The sequence below is a fragment of the Mastigoproctus giganteus genome, chromosome 10 (assembly GCF_048544385.1).
Source record: "Mastigoproctus giganteus isolate SK-2022 chromosome 10, ASM4854438v1, whole genome shotgun sequence".
Lineage (NCBI taxonomy): Eukaryota > Metazoa > Arthropoda > Arachnida > Uropygi > Thelyphonidae > Mastigoproctus > Mastigoproctus giganteus.
In genome coordinates, this window is record NC_143584.1 from 146943339 (window position 1) to 146962208 (window position 18870).

General features: G+C 38.7%; 2 protein-coding genes across 5 annotated transcripts in view; one reads left to right on the forward strand and one right to left on the reverse strand.

The window, feature by feature from the left end:
• The window catches only part of Rala (Ras-like protein A), a 287845-nt gene that overhangs the window by 200535 nt on the left and 68440 nt on the right, over nt 1-18870 (reverse strand). The window lies entirely within an intron of this gene.
• Nucleotides 1-18870, forward strand: part of LOC150079345 (uncharacterized) — a 134482-nt gene that overhangs the window by 50562 nt on the left and 65050 nt on the right. For 2 of the 4 annotated variants that reach the window (XM_090384040.1, XM_090384039.1), the window contains exons 1-2: nt 5986-6176; nt 15653-15819. Coding sequence is in view for 3 of the 4 variants with exons in the window: in XM_090384039.1 (XP_090240165.1) it covers nt 15657-15819 (163 nt within the window). In the remaining variant the exon portion in view is untranslated. Of the gene's footprint in view, nt 1-5977; nt 6177-15652; nt 15820-18870 lie in introns of those variants that run through there. The other 2 variants (XM_090384037.1, XM_090384038.1) reach the window with 2 other exon arrangements.

Consider the following 18870-nt stretch of genomic DNA (forward strand, 5'->3'; position numbering starts at 1 on the left):
TACGCCAAAAATAGTGCACTATTTCAACATAGCAAAATCCTTCCCAATGAGTAAGTTTTACGATCGACATAGCCAAGTGGTCAAGAGCGGAATTCTGTGGCATACGCATGTCAGTTAATCGTAGTAAAAGTTCACGTAACTGCTAAATACGGTTAATGAGTATATTCATTGTTAGAATTGTCGGTTGCAAAAGTTTCTCTGAATTGGTCGTGCCGGAATATAAGCAGAACATCTGATATTTGAAAAGAGTTTTTCGCGTTCTAAGTGGCAGATCGGCAAAACCTTTATTACCACCAGTTAGTGGATATTTTATTTATTATTATTTTTTTTTTTATTGGTTTCTCGTGTTCATAAACAGGAGTTTGCTATTTACGATTCTAAATGAATTCACTGACATAATGATCTCCAATCCTGGTTTTAAAAAAAAAGTAATGCAAGAGTGCTAGCAAGGTTCCTAAAGTGCCTAGAAGAAACAGAGCTTATATTTACAAAGGGATAATTATGAATGTAAAACAAATAATAACATTACTACCGAAATAATTATAATATGTAACTTTTATACCACGCATCAATGCAACTAGGAATACATCCATTTATACTCGCATGTAATGTATATAATGACCCTGTTTAACGCAGGAATGCATTCCTTACACTAAATGAGGCTTTCTGTATTAGATACATTTGTTTACATTTGTATCGCTTATTCCTAGCCAAATTGTGGGGGAAATTATAGTGATAAGGATCATAATAAGAGAGATCAATGCCATACGCGAAAACGTAATTGTCTTTTTTTATGTAAATGAAAATTGTCATAAAGAACTGTCTGCGCAGTGGTATCATCACCGTCCTCCCTACACCGAGTGGAAAAGGCCCGGGTTCGAATCCTGTTGATGACGCGAGGAACTTTAATGGGCTTTTTTCACTCCGTGGCTAAGTTAGTTGGTCTCAGGTATAGATAGCAAGGTTTTTCCCCACAGAAACTGGGATTTTTCGTCCAGCAAAACAGCCAAATCGACCATAGAACACACGTAATTAACAGACATAAGACACACAGCACGACAGATGAATTTAATTATTCGGGTGGCCTAGAAGAGTTCGTCTAAATATAATAGTTTGGGTTTTTTTTTTTTTTTTTGTCATAAAGAACTACATTAAGTACCATGATTTTTCATAGAATGCGTTTACTGTTTTCCAAATACACTACTAATAACATAATCATGGTTAATCACAAGAATAATCCCTTGGAAAATGTTTTCTATTCACATCACTAATTAAATATGCCTCACTTCTCAGTGAGGCATATTTAATTTAATACCCTCAGCGCTGCTGAGTGTATCAGCAGCGCTCAGTAAAAAAAATATATAACACATTACTAGAAATTATATTAAATTAATCACACCATTTTTCTTTTTCTTCCCAAATCCATAATTCACTTCGCTAGTTCTCAAACGATGAAAATGTCAGCCAGCAAAATGGCTAACAGATGCTCTCAAATAAAATTAAGCATGACTACTGCCTTCAATACAAACCACGCAAAGTCCATTTTTAACTTAAATAACAGTACTGAACGGAAATAACAGTCACGTCACATCAAATACGAAATGCCAAAAACTCAGACCAGTGTGAGGTAAAAAACTAATTCCATGACATCGAACGGGGAACTCCTCAAATAAAAGGGGATAAACCCATGAAAATCATATAATCAAAGTTCCAAAGGTTTTACAGGAACTGAGTAATTAACAATAGCAGGCTAGGAGAGATGCAATCCAGGGCTCTAGCTGAGACAGGATGGCCCCTAAATTTTATTTATACAATTTACTTGTATACAAGCAATACAATACAATTATTCCTATTAGAATAATCTAAGGACAAAATATTTTCTCAGTTCCGGCCCGGAGAATGTTGAAATGGGCTTCGGTAAAAGTTAACAGCTTTACAACCACAGAATTTGTGATATGGTTCTAACAAATAAGTCTTATTTTAAAAGATTCGCACTGATTTTAATTTAAAAATTTTTCACGATGGCGAATAGAAAGTAACCGATAAATTCAGATCGATGTTTGCTTTACTACATGTTTTGAAGGAAGTGCATGTGCAGAAAACCACGCTCTAACATGTGCAGAAAACCATGATCTGCATCTATTTCGGTTCTTTTGTTGCAGTTTTATTGCATGTTGCTTTTAAATTACACTGAGAGTGAATGGTAGGATATTATAATTGAAAAGTATGTCGACTGGAGTTATTTAATAACTGAAAGCTTAGACAACAACTCAGTGCCGTGTTAAACCAATTTCACAAAAAAAAAAAAGACATCATAAAAATAAGATCTCTCCGAAATGCAGAATTTGAAAAGAAATACACGTTTTTCATTAAATGATTCACTAGTTACAACATTCCGATTTTTAAACCTTGTTTTCTCCTTCATTCCCTCGAACCTGTTATCCACTGTATTTCTGAACGACTTTATTTACACACTAAAAATCGACTGCTTTGTCGAAAAAAAATGTCGAAAAAACAAGGCAAATTAGCCTATTTGTCCTGTTATAAAGAGTGCAAGATTGCGCACCCTTGCGCTACCAAAACCAAACTCTTGATTATGCTAAAGGTAACTGTATCGAAAGCCATTAAGAACCTTTATTGTACAGCTACATGCATACACAACATATAATGTCCAATCACAGCTCTATCTATTTGTGGGCAATAAAAGATTATTTATTTAAAGGGGTTTTACAATATGACAATTTAAGCGTTCTATAAGTTTACATATAAATAATCTTAAATGGTGGCCTATGTCGTTTATTTTTACGTGATGTTGAGCAAACTAAGTTTGCTGTTTATAAAACTTAAGTTGCTCAATGCTACGTTAAGAAAAACGGCTTCGTCCACCACTTAAAATAATTTTTTTAGCACTTGTAGCACCGGCTTTCTCCATTCGCTTAATATACTAGTGTGCACAAAAATAATATTATTTTTTTGCAACCACCAGCATCTCATATTTGTAGAAACCGCTGTCACTAAGTTAATAAAATTTTCACATTACCTACCTGCTCACTGATGAGACTCCAAACAGAGTCAAAACTCGGATATGGGCTGGCGTGTCAGCTCTAAGATGATTTCAGGCTGTGAGTGTATTGGTTTGTAGTAGCCTCTTCTGCTTCACTCGAGTAGTTCGCGTCTCATGTCTATCTGTTTTTCCTTTATACCAGCTTTTTGCTTTCGTCTAGTGTCTATCAGAGGCCTTTTTTTGAAATTTGCAGCTCTTCTTATCCCAAAATTAAAAGTAGCGTCTGGGCAGTGTCAAACACTTCAAATAAAACAGCAACATACTTCTCCAGTGGAGAAGTATGTTGCTGTTTTATTTGACAGCGCGTTTTATTCAGAGTAGTGCAATATAAAGGCAACTCGCGGTGAATGAAGGTGCCTCCGCAATATGAGTTCTGCACTATGTAGCAAAATCAGTTTGTTCAACGCTACGTTAGAAAAACGGCTTGGCCACTTACAATAATATTTTTAGCACTTTCGCCTATCACGTAGTTTACATATAACATAAAGAAAAAATAACAATTAATATAAACACCCCATTAAATAAAGAATACAGGAATATCTAGTGCATATAAAAAGTAGAGAATTCATATCCTACACAAAAGTACCAAAACTATTTGGACACCCAGGGGATTTGAGAAAAATGAACCATAATCGCCATCTACTTGTTAGGAATAAGTATAAAAGCAACTGTGTTCACGCCAAAAGTAAAAAGGTTAACAAAATACAGTAAATAAGTCGAGTCGTTGAGCTTAGCGACCTCCAACGAGAAGTCATCATAGGATGCCATTATTAGCAACCAATCTATTCGTGCCACTGTAGCAAACTTACAACACTCTGGATCAAAAGTAACATAATCGCCAAACGGAAACGTCATGGTGCTATTACAGCCAAGAGACCGGCAGAATGCATAAATTAACGAGACCGGAAGGCGATCTGAAATATAAAGAATCGAACGTAGATCGAACACTGTCAGCCAGGAGTCCGGGGCAGCCACCAGAACTGATTATTAGCATAAGGATGGTATGCAGAGAGCAGCATATCACGAATTTTACAGATTTGTAGCACACAAACAAAACATCGTCGTACAGTGTCTACTTGCCTGGTGCACACCCATCATAACTACTCCCTGAAATGATGGAAAGACGTGGTATGGAGTGCACATGATGATGATCTGATGACCGTTTTGGGGTCTTAGCATACCGGAGAACGTCATTCGCCAGTGGGTGTCGTCTTAACTCTGAAGTTTGGCAGATGTCTGGTGGTTTGGACTTAGACCATCGTTCGTTGGTCCTGGAACAACGACGCCATGCGGTACATTAACATTCTGAATAATTTTGCTCTTCCTATATTGTGTCAGCAGTATTGGGAAGGCCTTTCTGTCAGTATGACAGTGCACCATGTTATACTGCACAGCCTAAAGTAACTTGCTTTGAAGACACGGACGTGCAAAACCTTAATTGGCCTACCTAGATCTCCGACCTCAACTCCACTGAATACTTCCGGATGAACTGTAACGCCGACATCTTCCCAGCCAGGCCAAAACCCCCGTAATCAGTAGTTAAATTAACCGTTATGTTGAAGGAGAAATGGATTAAAATACCAGTTTCCCGTTATCAAAAATTTCTGCAGTGTCTCCAAAGGAGGATATAGCGGGTAATTAAGGACAACAGTAAACCGAAATGTTATTAAACACTGTATCAATAAAATGTTCTTTGAAACATGCGTGTGTCCGGTTACTTTTGGCAACACAGTATACTTTAGTCACTACCCTTCTTTAAAAACAGGAGTGTATACAAATAAACTTTCAGAATCGGCGAATGCTATTAACAATTACTCAGCAATTTTAAAGCAGCAGCAGCAGCAATAGGGAGATGTCATTTCATAGCAGAGCAAACTTGCACCACCTGTATGGGTGTTGCTAAAGGCTGCTTTTCACTTTTTATATGCAATTTATGTGACATATACGTAGATGTAAGTTAACAACATAATAATATGTTACTGAGTATATAAAGTGGCAAGCGTTCTAAAGCTACCGGAGAAAATCCCTGAAAAAACACTTCCTTACGGCTGAACACATCTCCGTTGCAAAACGATCTTCAAGAAGTTCTTTTTGTCATAAATAAATACATTTTCTGCTTATACTCCGGGACGGTCACACAAGGTCATAAGAGTTCACAAGACCTTGTGTGTAAGTATAGGCCGCTACACATGTCACCATTCAGCCGACTCAATGAATGGTGATAGGTTTACCGGAGCGTGTGGATGCACTATGGGCGTCCGGTAGACCAGTACAGGCGTGCCTGCGCAGGCATAACTGACAGGTTTACCTGAACGTGTGTACCGGCCTTTAGTAAGTATTTAGTAGTCACGATCACTCAAGTGCATACGGCAGCCTCTTAACATCAATGTTGACTTTGAAACCACGGAAGAGATGTTTTCTCTTCCTAAATAGCGAAAACGTTTTACATACAAAAAGTATTTATAAAACCATAAAAGTAAAAGTAAAGTGCAGCCATTATCAACCCACTGCAGGGTGGAAGCCTCCTCAACAATTCATGCTGAGGGAAATGGACCATAAACTGCCACGCTGGTCCAGTGCGGGTTGGCAGATCGACCGTATTCAGCAGTCAGGGGCTTGAAACCCGGTCTACTCAAAGAGCGTGTGCTACTGCACTCCCGCTCCTGCCCACTCGGCTATGGATGCCTTATCTTAACAAAACCACATCATGGATGGGATTCAGACCTGGATCACTCTAAATGTGCAGGTAAATGACAAACCCACTCAACTACAGAATCCTTGTTTTGAGAAAACATTTCGTACTTTTAAATTAAAACTATATATGCAACATGTTGCTCTTTTCATTAATGTACTGGATTCAAGTTTCTTTTCTACATACAACTTTTTAAACAAATATTATTTTCTTTCTTCCAGAATATTTGAAAGAGTTGTCTACTTCTGTGCATCCTTCATGGATCTTATTCCGCTTTCCTTCATGTTGGGATTTTACGTGTCATTCACAGCAGCTCGTTGGTGGAGTCAGTACGTTGCGATTCCTTGGCCTGACAAGTGAGTGTCGCCTGCTTCTTCCTCCCTCTCTCCTCCCTTTTTGAGAGGGCACCCTGTAATTAAGGTACGATTCTGATAAAAACACAATTTACACAAATGGGGGCATATAACTGCATGATATAACCAACTTAATCATACTCATTACCTTTATTAAAATTTACTTTCTTAATTTCCAGAGAATAGGGAGATATATATGGTCAAGAAAAGAGAACAGACTAAGTCAGCAAAAGTATTACTACCGTTTTTTTTTTTTTTTAATAAATGGTCGAGTATAAACATTTTGATTTCATAAGGTCAAAAGTTCTTATTTGCAGACAACTTTCACATACTGTCCATGTATTCATTTTACAATAAATATCATCTGTTCACTCCTCAAAAGGAAATAACAGTTCCAGCACAACTGTTTCTCCAACTACTGGCAGGCCCTGCGACAATCCGGAAATGATATTTTGGAAACTAAATTGTTCAGATTGGTAGAATAATCCCCTGTAGAAAATAAGAATCCTTTTGGGCGTAGCTGGTAGCTGATAACGATGAAGTGTTTAGGCAACTCTGCATAACAAAGACGAAATTCAAGGAATACGTGAAAGCTGCAAACCAAAACTTGTTTTAGGTAGTAGAAACTTCGGTTTCAACTGGATTGGGGAGGGGGAAGAAAACATCAGTGTGTATCGTCAATCGCTAGAACAATTAATTCATTGTTTTCTTAGACAAATAAACCCAGAAACTGCCAAACATGTTTCGCACTTGCGCTGTGTCAATAAAACCGATATATCAATTGCCACACTTGTGTTCAAATGGTAAACAAACTAGTCGGTCTATAGTTACCAATCACCTCTTTCAACACTTCCTTCATCGATTGTGAGATACTGGTATTCTCAAGTCCAGTGTCTAATCATGAGCTTAGTAATATTTTCAGAAGGTTGATGCTCTCACAAGCAGTCTTTTTAGTAAAGCAGTATTTACAGGGCGGGGCAAAACTTGGTATAGAATTGCTTATTTATTTTTTATAGGTAATTCCCAGCCATCATATATTATCTACCTGAAAATAAGAAGAAAAATAAAATAGGAAACTATATATCTATACTGTATACCTACTTCTGTCCTACCCTGTATATCTTTTGTGCTCTACCCTATATACTGTCGACCCCTGAAGCTTTTCCGCAGCCTAAGAAACTTTTCTAATGGCTGGGTAAGATCATGGAGTCCACAGCAAAGGATATAATGCAAGAGCATCTCTATAAGAATGGTATCCTTAATAGATCACAACATGGGTTCGTGAAGGGGAGGTCATGCCTGACCAATCTCGTAAATTATTATGACGAAGTTATAAAACAGTTGAACGAAAAATCTACATTATTTACTTTGACCTTAGAGTAAATCAAATTTGATACGGTTCCATATGAAAGACTATTGCATAAACTTCAGAAAATTGGGAATACTCATAAGATCCTTCGTTGCATTGGGGCTGAATAAAAGACAGGAGACTGGGGATGACCATAAAAGAACATTCTTTAAGGTAAACCGGTGTAACAAGCAGAGTACCTACTATTTCTAATCTTCTTTAATGATACTGACGACGGGATACAAGGGTAGCTGTCAATATTTTCTGACGATCTGAAGGTAAAAATGATGGTTAATGAACAGAGCCAGGGCATGTTGCTCCAGAATGACTGTATCAGTTGCTCATATAGTTTGAAATTCTGAAACAACGTTAATGCTTCTAAATGTAAGGAATTGCACATACGGAATAGAAAATAAAGAAGTCACCTACTAAGCGAGGGAAGGGGGTAAGAGTTAAAATTGGTTCAGGAAGAAAAAGACTTAGGGATTATGATATTACTAGATATCAAATTGCCCATGCAGTATAAACAAGCAGCCAGGAAAGCACATGGTGTATACCGTCTATGATTTGCAGGACCTTTGCAAGTAGGGAGCGAGGGAAGGGGGTAAGAGTTAAAATTGGTTCAGGAAGAAAAAGACTTAGGGATTATGATACGACTAGATATCAAATTGCCCATGCAGTATAAACAAGCAGCCAGGAAAGCACATGGTGTATACCGTCTATGATTTGCAGGACCTTTGCAAGTAGGGAAAATGTCGTTATCTCTGTATAAAACGATGATGAGACTGCATTTGGCAAAATTGTATTCAGGTCTGGAGACCGCATCTAAAAGATACAGGATTTCTATGAAGAAAAGCAACCAGGCTGATGAGGGGCGCTAATCGATTTCCATTTGAAGAACGACTTAGAGGACGTGGACTGCAAAGCTTGGGTACAATATATTTTATGTAAGGCCTCACTGAAGTGTATAAGGTACTGAGGGAATAAGTAAAATGATCGGGGAGGGGATGTCCTCATTAGTGGATGAGAAGAGATCCAAGGAGCATAAATTTAAAATATTAATGAGTAGTAGAAGGCTGAATGGAATTAAGTTTATCTTTAGGCAGCGTGTTGAAGTACAGCGGAATAAATTATTTCCCAATGTGGCTAAGGCGGGAGTGTGGTAAAGTTCAAGGCAGAATTAGACGGCTACTTTTTAGTGATGGGTGAACTATGAATGATTGGAAAAAGTTTTTTTTGGCCATTATAAATAATAATACAGTAATACTGAATTTCTACATTTAAAACTATTACTATTTTTGTAAACTGTTAACAATCTTTATAGCTTCTGTCACATTGAAGAAGAATCAAAGATAAATATTACTCTTCTCATATGCTTTGCATTCTGGATATCAATTTGTGACCAAGCCAAAAAGCAAAAACTCTTTTTTCATATTATCAATAGTTTCTTTTAGTCTTCCATCAGCATCAAGACCTGCGTTTCATAGTGAAAGACTCCCCTCTACCTGAAATACTACCAACAACAACATACTCTACAGATGTAACCGTAATTCAGTTGATACCTCTGGATGAAACTATTTCTAAGCCATGCCAAGAATTTCAATCATCAAATCAAATGAACCTCACTTCATTACTTAAGCAGAACTGATCAGTCTTGTTAGAACGGATCTAAAAGCGACTTGGATTCTACAAGGGTGTAAAATCACTGATATTAATTACTGAATTGGGTAGTAATTATGAGACCTTCCCATCGCTACAGTGATACTATGCAGTGAAGCAAGCATTACAGAGGTACTGGAAAAAAAGCCAAGGTCGTTGCGTTGGTTTGCTGCCAACATTTGCCCCACTGTAAAACCGTCACTTCCAACAGCGGATAAAAACCCATGCCCTATTATTGTTTATGCTATTAATTGTTCTAATATATAGGGACTCAAGCGACTTCTGTTTTTCCCATTGCTTTACCAATAATTCTAACGTCCAGAGAATTAGGGGTAAAGGAAAGTCTCGTGATTGCTATGATGTACTGTACTTATATATGTGTTGACAGTGTTCAACTGCAAGGTAAATGTTATTGCAAACGCTTTATTGTTACCGAAAGAATTGCAGTTTTTATATTGATTTAAGGGTTTTTAACAATTTTAAAGGAATATTTTTTATTAGTTTTACTCCTTTTATTTTTATACAAAGTGCATAATTTTCATGAGTTTTTAAACTGACTCACAGTAAAGATAAATGAATGATGAATAATAAAAATATGTATTCAAAAATTCCCGGGGCGCGCGCGCGCGCACACACACACACACACACACACACACACACACACACACACACACACACACACACACACAGTTCTCGTGAAAGGGGCTGTTTTCTATGGTTAAAGCTTTAATCTATATCTCACTTTTAGCCACAGTAATTAACCGAAGTTTAATTATTTGATATTGGTTTTATCAATATACACAATCTTAATATTAATATATCAAGGTATATTAATTTGTATTTGATGTATATCAGCACTACTAAAGGTATTTTCCATTCAAATTGCCGTTTGAAACCGTACGAAGTTCTTTTAATAAACATATTCAGTCTTAACGATTTCCATTATGGATCCTGGCATACAGATTGATGACAATATTTCGCAACTGATCATTATGCAGTGTAAAGTACACTTTTCTTTATTTAAACTATTGTTTTGTTTTAAATGTAATCATTGGGATTATATATACACTGTCCAAAATTCCATGTCCAAAATTACATTGGGATTACATGTGCAAACGATGTTTGTGTAACCATGATGATATAACACCACATTATGCAGTTAGAGCTAAGTTCCGATCAGAGTGATGTAACGTTCAAAGCGACTTCAGAATGAACAGTAATTGCAGCTTTATTGGAAAACGACACATCAGAAGTAAAGTACTGTAAGCTTTTAGCAACAATTTTTTCACCGTTGCGGACGGCATGGACTCCGCCAGACATGTTTCGCACTTGCGCTCCATGATAAAATCAAGTTACCCATGAGTTGTTGCGGAAATAGGCCCCACTCCACTTCACTCTTGTTTAAGTGTTGTTTCAAATTAGGTGACACTGGACAGTCCGGGCGAGCTGCAATAACCCTTCCTTCCTAGATCATTCCAGAAGTGCTCGATGAGATTCAGGTCGGGTGAGGAGGGGGGGGGGGTTGACAGGTAGGACGTACAGACCTTCACATCATCAGGGAAGAGGTATGGGTTTGTTAAGAGGAAGTCTTGTCTGGCCAATTTGATTGGATACTATGATGTAGTCACAAAGGAACTGGATGCAAAGAATAATTTTGATATCATATATTTGGATCTTAGAAAGGCTTTTGATACTGTTGCACATGGAAGACTGCTGCACAAATTGGAGCAGTGTGGCATTGGAGGAATATTGCTGCTATGGATAAAGGGATGGTTGAGTGGGAGAAGACAGAGTGGTAATCATTGGACACTGCTCTTCGTGGAATAATGTTATTAGTGGCGCCCCCCAGGGTTCAGTGTTGGGTCCATTGTTGTTTTCTGTATTCATTAATGATATTGATGATGGTATATCAGGCTTAATGTCCAAGTTTGCAGACGATACGAAGGTCGGAAGGGTTGTTAATGACAGTACGCTGCTCCAACAGGATCTAGAAAAGTTGAGTAGATGGGCTGAGAGGTGGAAACTGAAGTTTAACCTTGACAAATGTAAAGTACTGCATATGGGAAGCAGTAACCCCAGAGTAACATATCAAGTGTGTGGTACTACACTGACAGTGGTAGAGAGTGAAAAGGACCTAGGGGTAATTGTGCAGGCAAATATGAAGTTTTTTTCTCAGCAGTGCAGACGGTCTGCGAGAGTAGTTCATGGTGTCTTGTCAACGTTATACAGGACTTTTTATAGCAGGAATAAGGAGGTGATTATCCTCTTGTATAAGGCAATGGTCAGGCCACACCTTGAGTACTGTATACAGGTTTGGAGGGCTCATTTTAAGAAGGATCTAAAGTTGCTGGAACAAGTACAGAGAAGGGCAACAAGATTAGTGAATGAAACAAAGGGTTGCTCTTACGAAGAAAGGCTTAAGTGTTGCAAATTACAGTGTCTGGAGACTAGGCACCTGCGAGGTGATCTGGTTGAGGTGTATAAAGCCTTGAATGGTTTCAGCATGCTCAATGCTGATGGGATTCTTCCTCTTGCTCAGAATAATCGCCTGAGAAGGCATAAGTTCAAATTTAGGAAAGACAGTTGTAGGAGAGATGTGCGGAAGCTTGCCCTTGGCCAGCGGGTGGTTGTTTGACGGAACAAACTTCCATCTGTCGTTGTAGAAGTTAACTTAAACAGATTCAAGGCAGAACTAGACAAACATTTGGAGCGAGTGGATTGGTGAAATGAGAAGCGGGTGTTTTTTTTTTTTTTTTTTTGGCTGATGCTATATAAACTTGCTTTTTTGCATCATGTGTCCTTGCTAATGCTAAGAGAATCTTTGACTACAGGGCCACAAAGACTAATGTCGCCTCATACTGGAAATCCAATTCCACCGAACTGACTGTCTGTGTTCTTGTACGTACACAGTGTATTTCAGATTACTCTTTCACGCCACACTAGAACCCAGCGATTATTTGACTGTAGGCTGCACCAGGACTTATTTTTGACAAGAACACAACGCCATTCCTGATCAGTTCAATTAAGACTTAAGTGCCCACATCCTTTGGCCCTACAAGGTCGGGCACTCAATAATACACGCCATAGGCCTTATCATAAAGCCGGTGTCTTTACAGACAATTTCGGAGGTTTGAGTTGGAAACAGTGTTCCTGTCGTGCTGCAAGCGTCCGAGTAGTTGTGTAGATTCAAGTCGATTGTAACGGAGAGAGAGAGAGAGAGAGATTTCCTCACTATTCCGAAAGTCTACACAACCCTGACATGGATGACTATGAACGGTACGGATGTCTAGAACTAATTCCAAAACCGGCTGATGACACTTTGTGACATATTAAGCCATGCCCAACTTGGCGTTCTAGCTATCCCGCCTCCAATCTCTCGATGACTCAGACAAATCCGTCTGAGATGATAATTTCAGACGTTTCACGACGATAATCGACGGGTGCGCTGTGCAACTGCAATTCACGAATGAGATACACATGCAACATGGTAAAGTCTGTAAGGAAGCGGTCGCACGCCTGAATATGCATGTTTTCAGCCTTCGTTTGTTGAACTTAATTTACTTTTGAATGTCAGTCCGTGAACGTGTGCTGGCACTGTGGCCACAACGGATACTGATTCGGTAAAGTTCCAATAGACTGTCAATCGATCCTCCAATTGTTTTGACCAGTGTACACGGTAGGAATTCGATAAGCCGGCGTACGCAGGACTGAGGCTCTGCCAGATTATCAAATATTACGAATCACTGGACGTTAACCTAAAAATACTAATAATGTGTTCAAGTAAACAAAATTTTAATGTGCCTGCACGCTATTTACTTTATATAATAAAATAATAATAAAAAAATGTACAAAATTGTAAAGTACTGAGACAAAGTTCAAACGAGAGATGTTTTAACTCTTAGTTTGAACAAATAACACGCTGATTTTTAGCAATTGTGTAGAGCACTTGGATCCTGTTGGAAAACTTTGCTTCTAGAAGCAGCGTGTGTTCTAAACCTCTATAAGATAATTAAAAGCTTCTAAAATAATTTGCAAATTAAAAGATTTTTAATTTTTTACGTGACTAACTTTTATCCAATATGTTAAATTTCATATTCAGGAAATACAAATCTAAAAAACTCACGGGATGATAATTGACAGGGTGACGCACAGAGTTGCTAACACCAGACTTACCAACGTCGCATATGCGAATATTCGAGGACATCTATGATGAACAAGCTCCTTACTCCTTAATAAACGAACTCCATAAGATAGACAATTAGTAGCTACTTGCTTTTCAGAACAGCCTGAATTAGTCACGACACGAACTCAGGAAAGTATCGAAAGGATGCCACGGGAGTGCTGGTCCATGTTTGCTCAATTGCTCCCCACAGTCAGTTGATGGCTGCGAATCTGTACTCCGAAGAGGTTGTTCTACCTCATTTCACAGATGCTCAACTGGGTTGAGATCCGTAACTGGGAAGACCACCGCAGTAGGCTGAATTCAGTCTCATGTTTCCGGAACTAGTTATTATTATTATTATTATTAGTTCTGTATAATGCTGGTCTTGTGACATGGCGCATTGTCACTTTGGAAAAATTCGTTCGCAGATGAGTACGGTGAATACGGTTATTGGCGTTTCTGAGACCACTCTAACCATATCTTGTTTTTTGCTACAGTAGTGGAACTCGGTTCAGCTGTCGGCTGCGACACCCCATCCGTGACAAGGTACAATGAACTGTGCACTCTGAAATGTCTCTTTGGTCACCACTATTGTACTGGGTTGTTATATCTTTCTGTAGCCTTTCTGCTACCCTGCCTAAGTTTCGCCAGCCCCTCTATTGGCCTCTCGCATCAACGAACTGTGTCCGACCACAGGATTTTCGTTGGCAATATGTTCTCTGGTTATTGGACCACTCTAAATATACCAGAGACACGGTCGTGTGTGAAAACCCTAGAAGGGTTGCCGTTTCCGTGATACGCATACTGGCGCTTATTCCCATGTGGGTAGCACAGTTGGTATAATCACCGTCACCCCACATGGTGCAAAAGACCTTAGTTTGAATCCCATAAATGACCTGAGCAATTTTTATGGGCCTTTTTTCACAACGTGGCTGAGTTAACAGGTCTCAGGCATGGGCAGCATTGTTTTACTAACGGAAATTCGCGTATTTTTGCCAGCAAACAGACCAGAGAACACATACAATTTATATACATGTTATATACAGAGCAATATGGTCTAAGTTGCTGATACGCTTAAAAACATACAACAAACTGACCTGGCGCATAAGACGTCGATTACCATGCCACTTTCAAAATCACTTAAACCTTTCGTCTTGCCAAATTGTATTGCAGTGAACTGCATACATGCAGCATCCCTACGCGCCTACCTACTTGCTTTACTGTATATTGCATAGTAATAACAAGTTATGCTGTTACTGAAGGAATGCCCCATTTAGCGAAAAGGACTGATATACATAACAAAGTGACCACTCAATGTAAAGTATAATATTGACATCAACGAATAATCTTCAAAATTTATTCCGCCTTTGATCAAATAGAAATGCATGAAAAATTCTTTGTGTGCATTGCCTCGGCGAGTGATATTGCCATAACAGACTTTCATCTCCAACATACTGATTGGTGCGCTACTTCTAGATATCGCTCATCTTGTTTGACAGGGTGGGTGGCACCTAGATATTGTTGTCCACGATCTGGACTGTTGTAGTGAAAAAATGTATGTATATTTTGGGTGTCAATTTTAGAGAACTTTCTGGAGTTCTTTAAAATGAATCACATTGCACAAGTATACCTTCTCGCGGAAGCATCTCTATAAGCTATATGCTTCTGGCATCTTAACAAAAAGTTAACATAGGCAAAGCGAAACACCGCCCTTGAGGTTAACAAGTGAAAATAATCCTCCCCACACCAAGTGAAAAAGGCCCGAGTACGAATCCCGTCTGCCAGCAAGGAATTTTTATGGGAATTTTTCATATCGCGTTGCTAAATTAGTCGATCTCATACAAGGACTGCATGGTTTTATCTCCAGGAAATTCGGGTTTTTCGTTCAGCAAAGAGGCAAATCGACCACATAATACACATTTTTTTAGTGACACAATATGCTGATGCTTTATAGCTTTAATTGCTTTGGAGTTAATCCACACACAAAGCGAAATATACACATGCATGTATATTAATTATAGATTTGCTACTGTGGCAAAAGATTACCGAATGAGCTCAGTATTAAAAAATTGAATTTTTTTTAATCTGAGAATCAATGTACTAATAATTTTCTCTAAATAATATGCATTACGTGAAGTATAAATCAGAAAAACGCAACCTTCAGAGGACAAGAAGGAGCATGCCTGCTTGATAAATTACATGTTTCTTAAGAGCCTTTATGGAAATCCCTTAATACGAAAGTGGAATCCATGAGATGATATTCCTGAGTTAGCCCAATTAATTCGTATAAAAAATCTACACACACCACATAAGTTAAGTTCTAGAAATAACAATAAACGGGAACATGTGCTTTCTATGTTTTTCTCTACCTTAGGTTAATGAATATCATTGCTCTGTATGTGCCAGGGATAGAGGAAGCTGATCGAGTTCTTCGGAGGACGTTAATGCGATATCTGAACTTGTCCTTAGTGCTCGTTTTGCGATCTATAAGTATGGCTGTCAAGAGAAGGTTTCCTACTAAAGAACATCTAATAGAAGCAGGTAAAGTATTATTTATGTCTTATCGTTTTGGTAAAAAATTACTGACACACTATATATTATAATTAAAAGTAATGCATCATCTATATTGTGCCAAGGTCATTCAAATGGAAACCGTAAAAGTAAAATAGAACTATGCATATTAATCTTCAAACGAATTCCTAGAAAAGAGCCATTAGAACGCTGTTGTCTTGACCTCTTCATCTGACGAGAAGTAACGTCCTCTTAACGTGTCTTTTAGCGAATATAAAGGTAAAAATCACAAGGAACTAAGTCTGGAGGATTAGCTAATACCTCTAACTTCATCTACTCTGAGTCATTGTATCGGTGTGAGGATGGGCGTTATCACACTGCGCGCACACACACCTAAAGACAGCAAATAACGACGTTTATTTCGAACTGCCGACTTTAATTGGTATCAGAAGCACATCGTGTTTCTTTGGAACTGCAGACTTTAATTGGTATCAGAAACACATCATCTTTATTTGTAACTGCTGGCTTTAATTGATTCAGAAGAACATCACACACACACACACACACCACGACGATTCTTTCGAACTGCTGGCTTAAATTGGTTCAGAAGCACATCACGATATGTTACTCATCACTGCTTTTCCATTCTCTAGCGATATTCTTCTAGAGTCACTCCGTTATGATCACAAAATATAGCGAATAACACCTTCATGGCTGATGCATGGGTATGGATTCTTCGGTCGGGGTCACCTTATGTGGCGGTACTCTAAAACTTGTGCAACTGTGGGCCCTGGATTCATTTCCGATTACTACATTTTCTAAGAAAGCGTCTCCTCGCGCTTATAGAGTCCAAGAAGCAATACACGCAAACACTTTTCGAAAGTGCAACTCCCCACTAACGATAATATGCGCTGATTAAACCCAAGCTTGCACACTGTGACAATTTCTTCAAAAGTAATGCGACGGTTACCTCGTATGAGTTGTTCCAGTTCCGCTCTGAGTTCTGGTATACCTGAGTTCTGGTATGATCGGATTATAGATCGCATGTCTACCATGGTGTTAGCCTGCATGGGTATCGCCAAATTGAATATTTACTCGCTTACAAATAACGCCAGCAGATGGTGCCCTTGCGACTCAGTACTGCTAATAAACTTAAATAATATCATCCAAAATTAGCATTAGTTTTTGAATAATATACATTTTAGTTTTGCGTTTTTCATTTGAATGACCTTTAGCAAAGGAAGTAAGTAAACCCTTAGCCATAATTATTAGCATTAGCAAAAAAAAAAAAAAAATCCCTTTTCACCCATCCGTTCACTCCAAAGGTTTGTTTAGTTCAGCCTTGAATTTATTTAAGCTGTCAACTTCCACAACGACGGATGGAAGTTTGTTCTAGCGATCAACCACCCACTGACTAAAGGCAAATTTCCGCACATCTTTGGTAATCAATGGACACTGCACGTCGTGGACTAGTTTTATTAATGAAAATGGTCCCAACACCGAACCCCTAGGGTTCGGTGTTGGGACCATTTTCATTTTCTATATTTATCAATGATATTGATGAAGGTATAACAGGATTAATGTCCAAGTTTTCAGATCATACAAAGGTTGGCAGGGTTGTTAATGTCAGTAACGACGGTATGCGGCTGCAATAGGGTCTAGAAAGGTTGGGCAGATGGGCTGAGAGGTGGCAACTGAAGTTTAACATTGACAAATGCAAATATGGGTAGCAGTAACCCCAGAGTAAAGTACCAACTGTTCGGTACTACACTCAGGATAGCGGAGAACGAAAAATATCTAGGGGTAATTGTGCTATCATATCGGAGTTTTCAGAGCAATGCAGATAGGCTGCCAAAGCAGCTCATGGGGTCTTGTCAATGATATACAGGAACTTTTCTAGCAGGGATAAGGATGTGACTATCCCTTTGTATTAGGCAGGGGTCAGACCACACCTTGAGTACTGCATACAGGTCTGGAGGACTCATTTTAGAATGTAGAGCTGCTGGAATGGGTACAGAGTAGGGCAACGAGATTGGTGATGGGAGCAAAGGGGTGCTCTTACCAAGAAAGGCTTAAGTTCTGCAAACGGCAGCGTCTGTAGACTAGGCACCTGCGAGGCGATCCAATTGAGGTGTTTAAAGCTTTAAATGATTTGAACAGGCTCAATGCTGATGGGATTCTTCCTCTTGGTCAGATTACGCACTTGATGGGGCACAAATTCAAACTGAAGAAAAACAGTTGCAGAATAGACGTGCGGAAATTTGCATTTAGTCAGCAAGTGGTTGATTTCTGGTAGAATTCCACTTGTCGTTGTGCAAGTTGATAACTTAAATAAATTCAAGGAAGAACTGGACAAACTTTTGGAGTGGCTGGAAAGGTGAACGGAAATGAGTTCCCCCCCCCCCACTTGTTTTGCCTGATGCTGTATAAGCTTGCTTTCTTGCATCATATGCCACTACTAATGCTAATATGTAAGCTCGTACTGTACTGTGAAGAGCACACGGTCGAATGGATATTGTCCTTTGATTTAATAATTCCACAGAAATATGCACTCAGTCGCCATTTACATCCCCACCTAATAAAATTCTGGGCTTCCCTGGTTATGGATAACAGCTTGTCCACGTTGTGAGATGATGTCACGAGATTACAAAACACGCCCGAAGATATTATCGCTATGCTGAATGAAGAGAATTCTGCTGTAGCGCTACAGCGGACTAGTCGTGTACTATTACGTATACTACAATTAGTGGAAGATACGTCACAATGTTCTACAGGAAATTAGTCAGGACAGCCGGACATTGTATTGCGAAGTCAGTTTGATGGCTGGTGCGCTTATACAAATTTGTATTTTCCTCACAACAGTTCTAAAACAACGCGTTAGCGGTACTGTTTCAGAGAGGGAGACCTACCCTATTAGCATCAATAATGACCTCTTTCGAATTCGCAAAGATCACTGCATTTCTTCATGTCTGGTACAATTACCAGACATGAAGAAACAGTTCATTTTTCAACGATTAATTTTTCTATCATAACGGGGATAACATTTAATCGTTCACCGAGTGTATATCTTCTCAGTTGTAT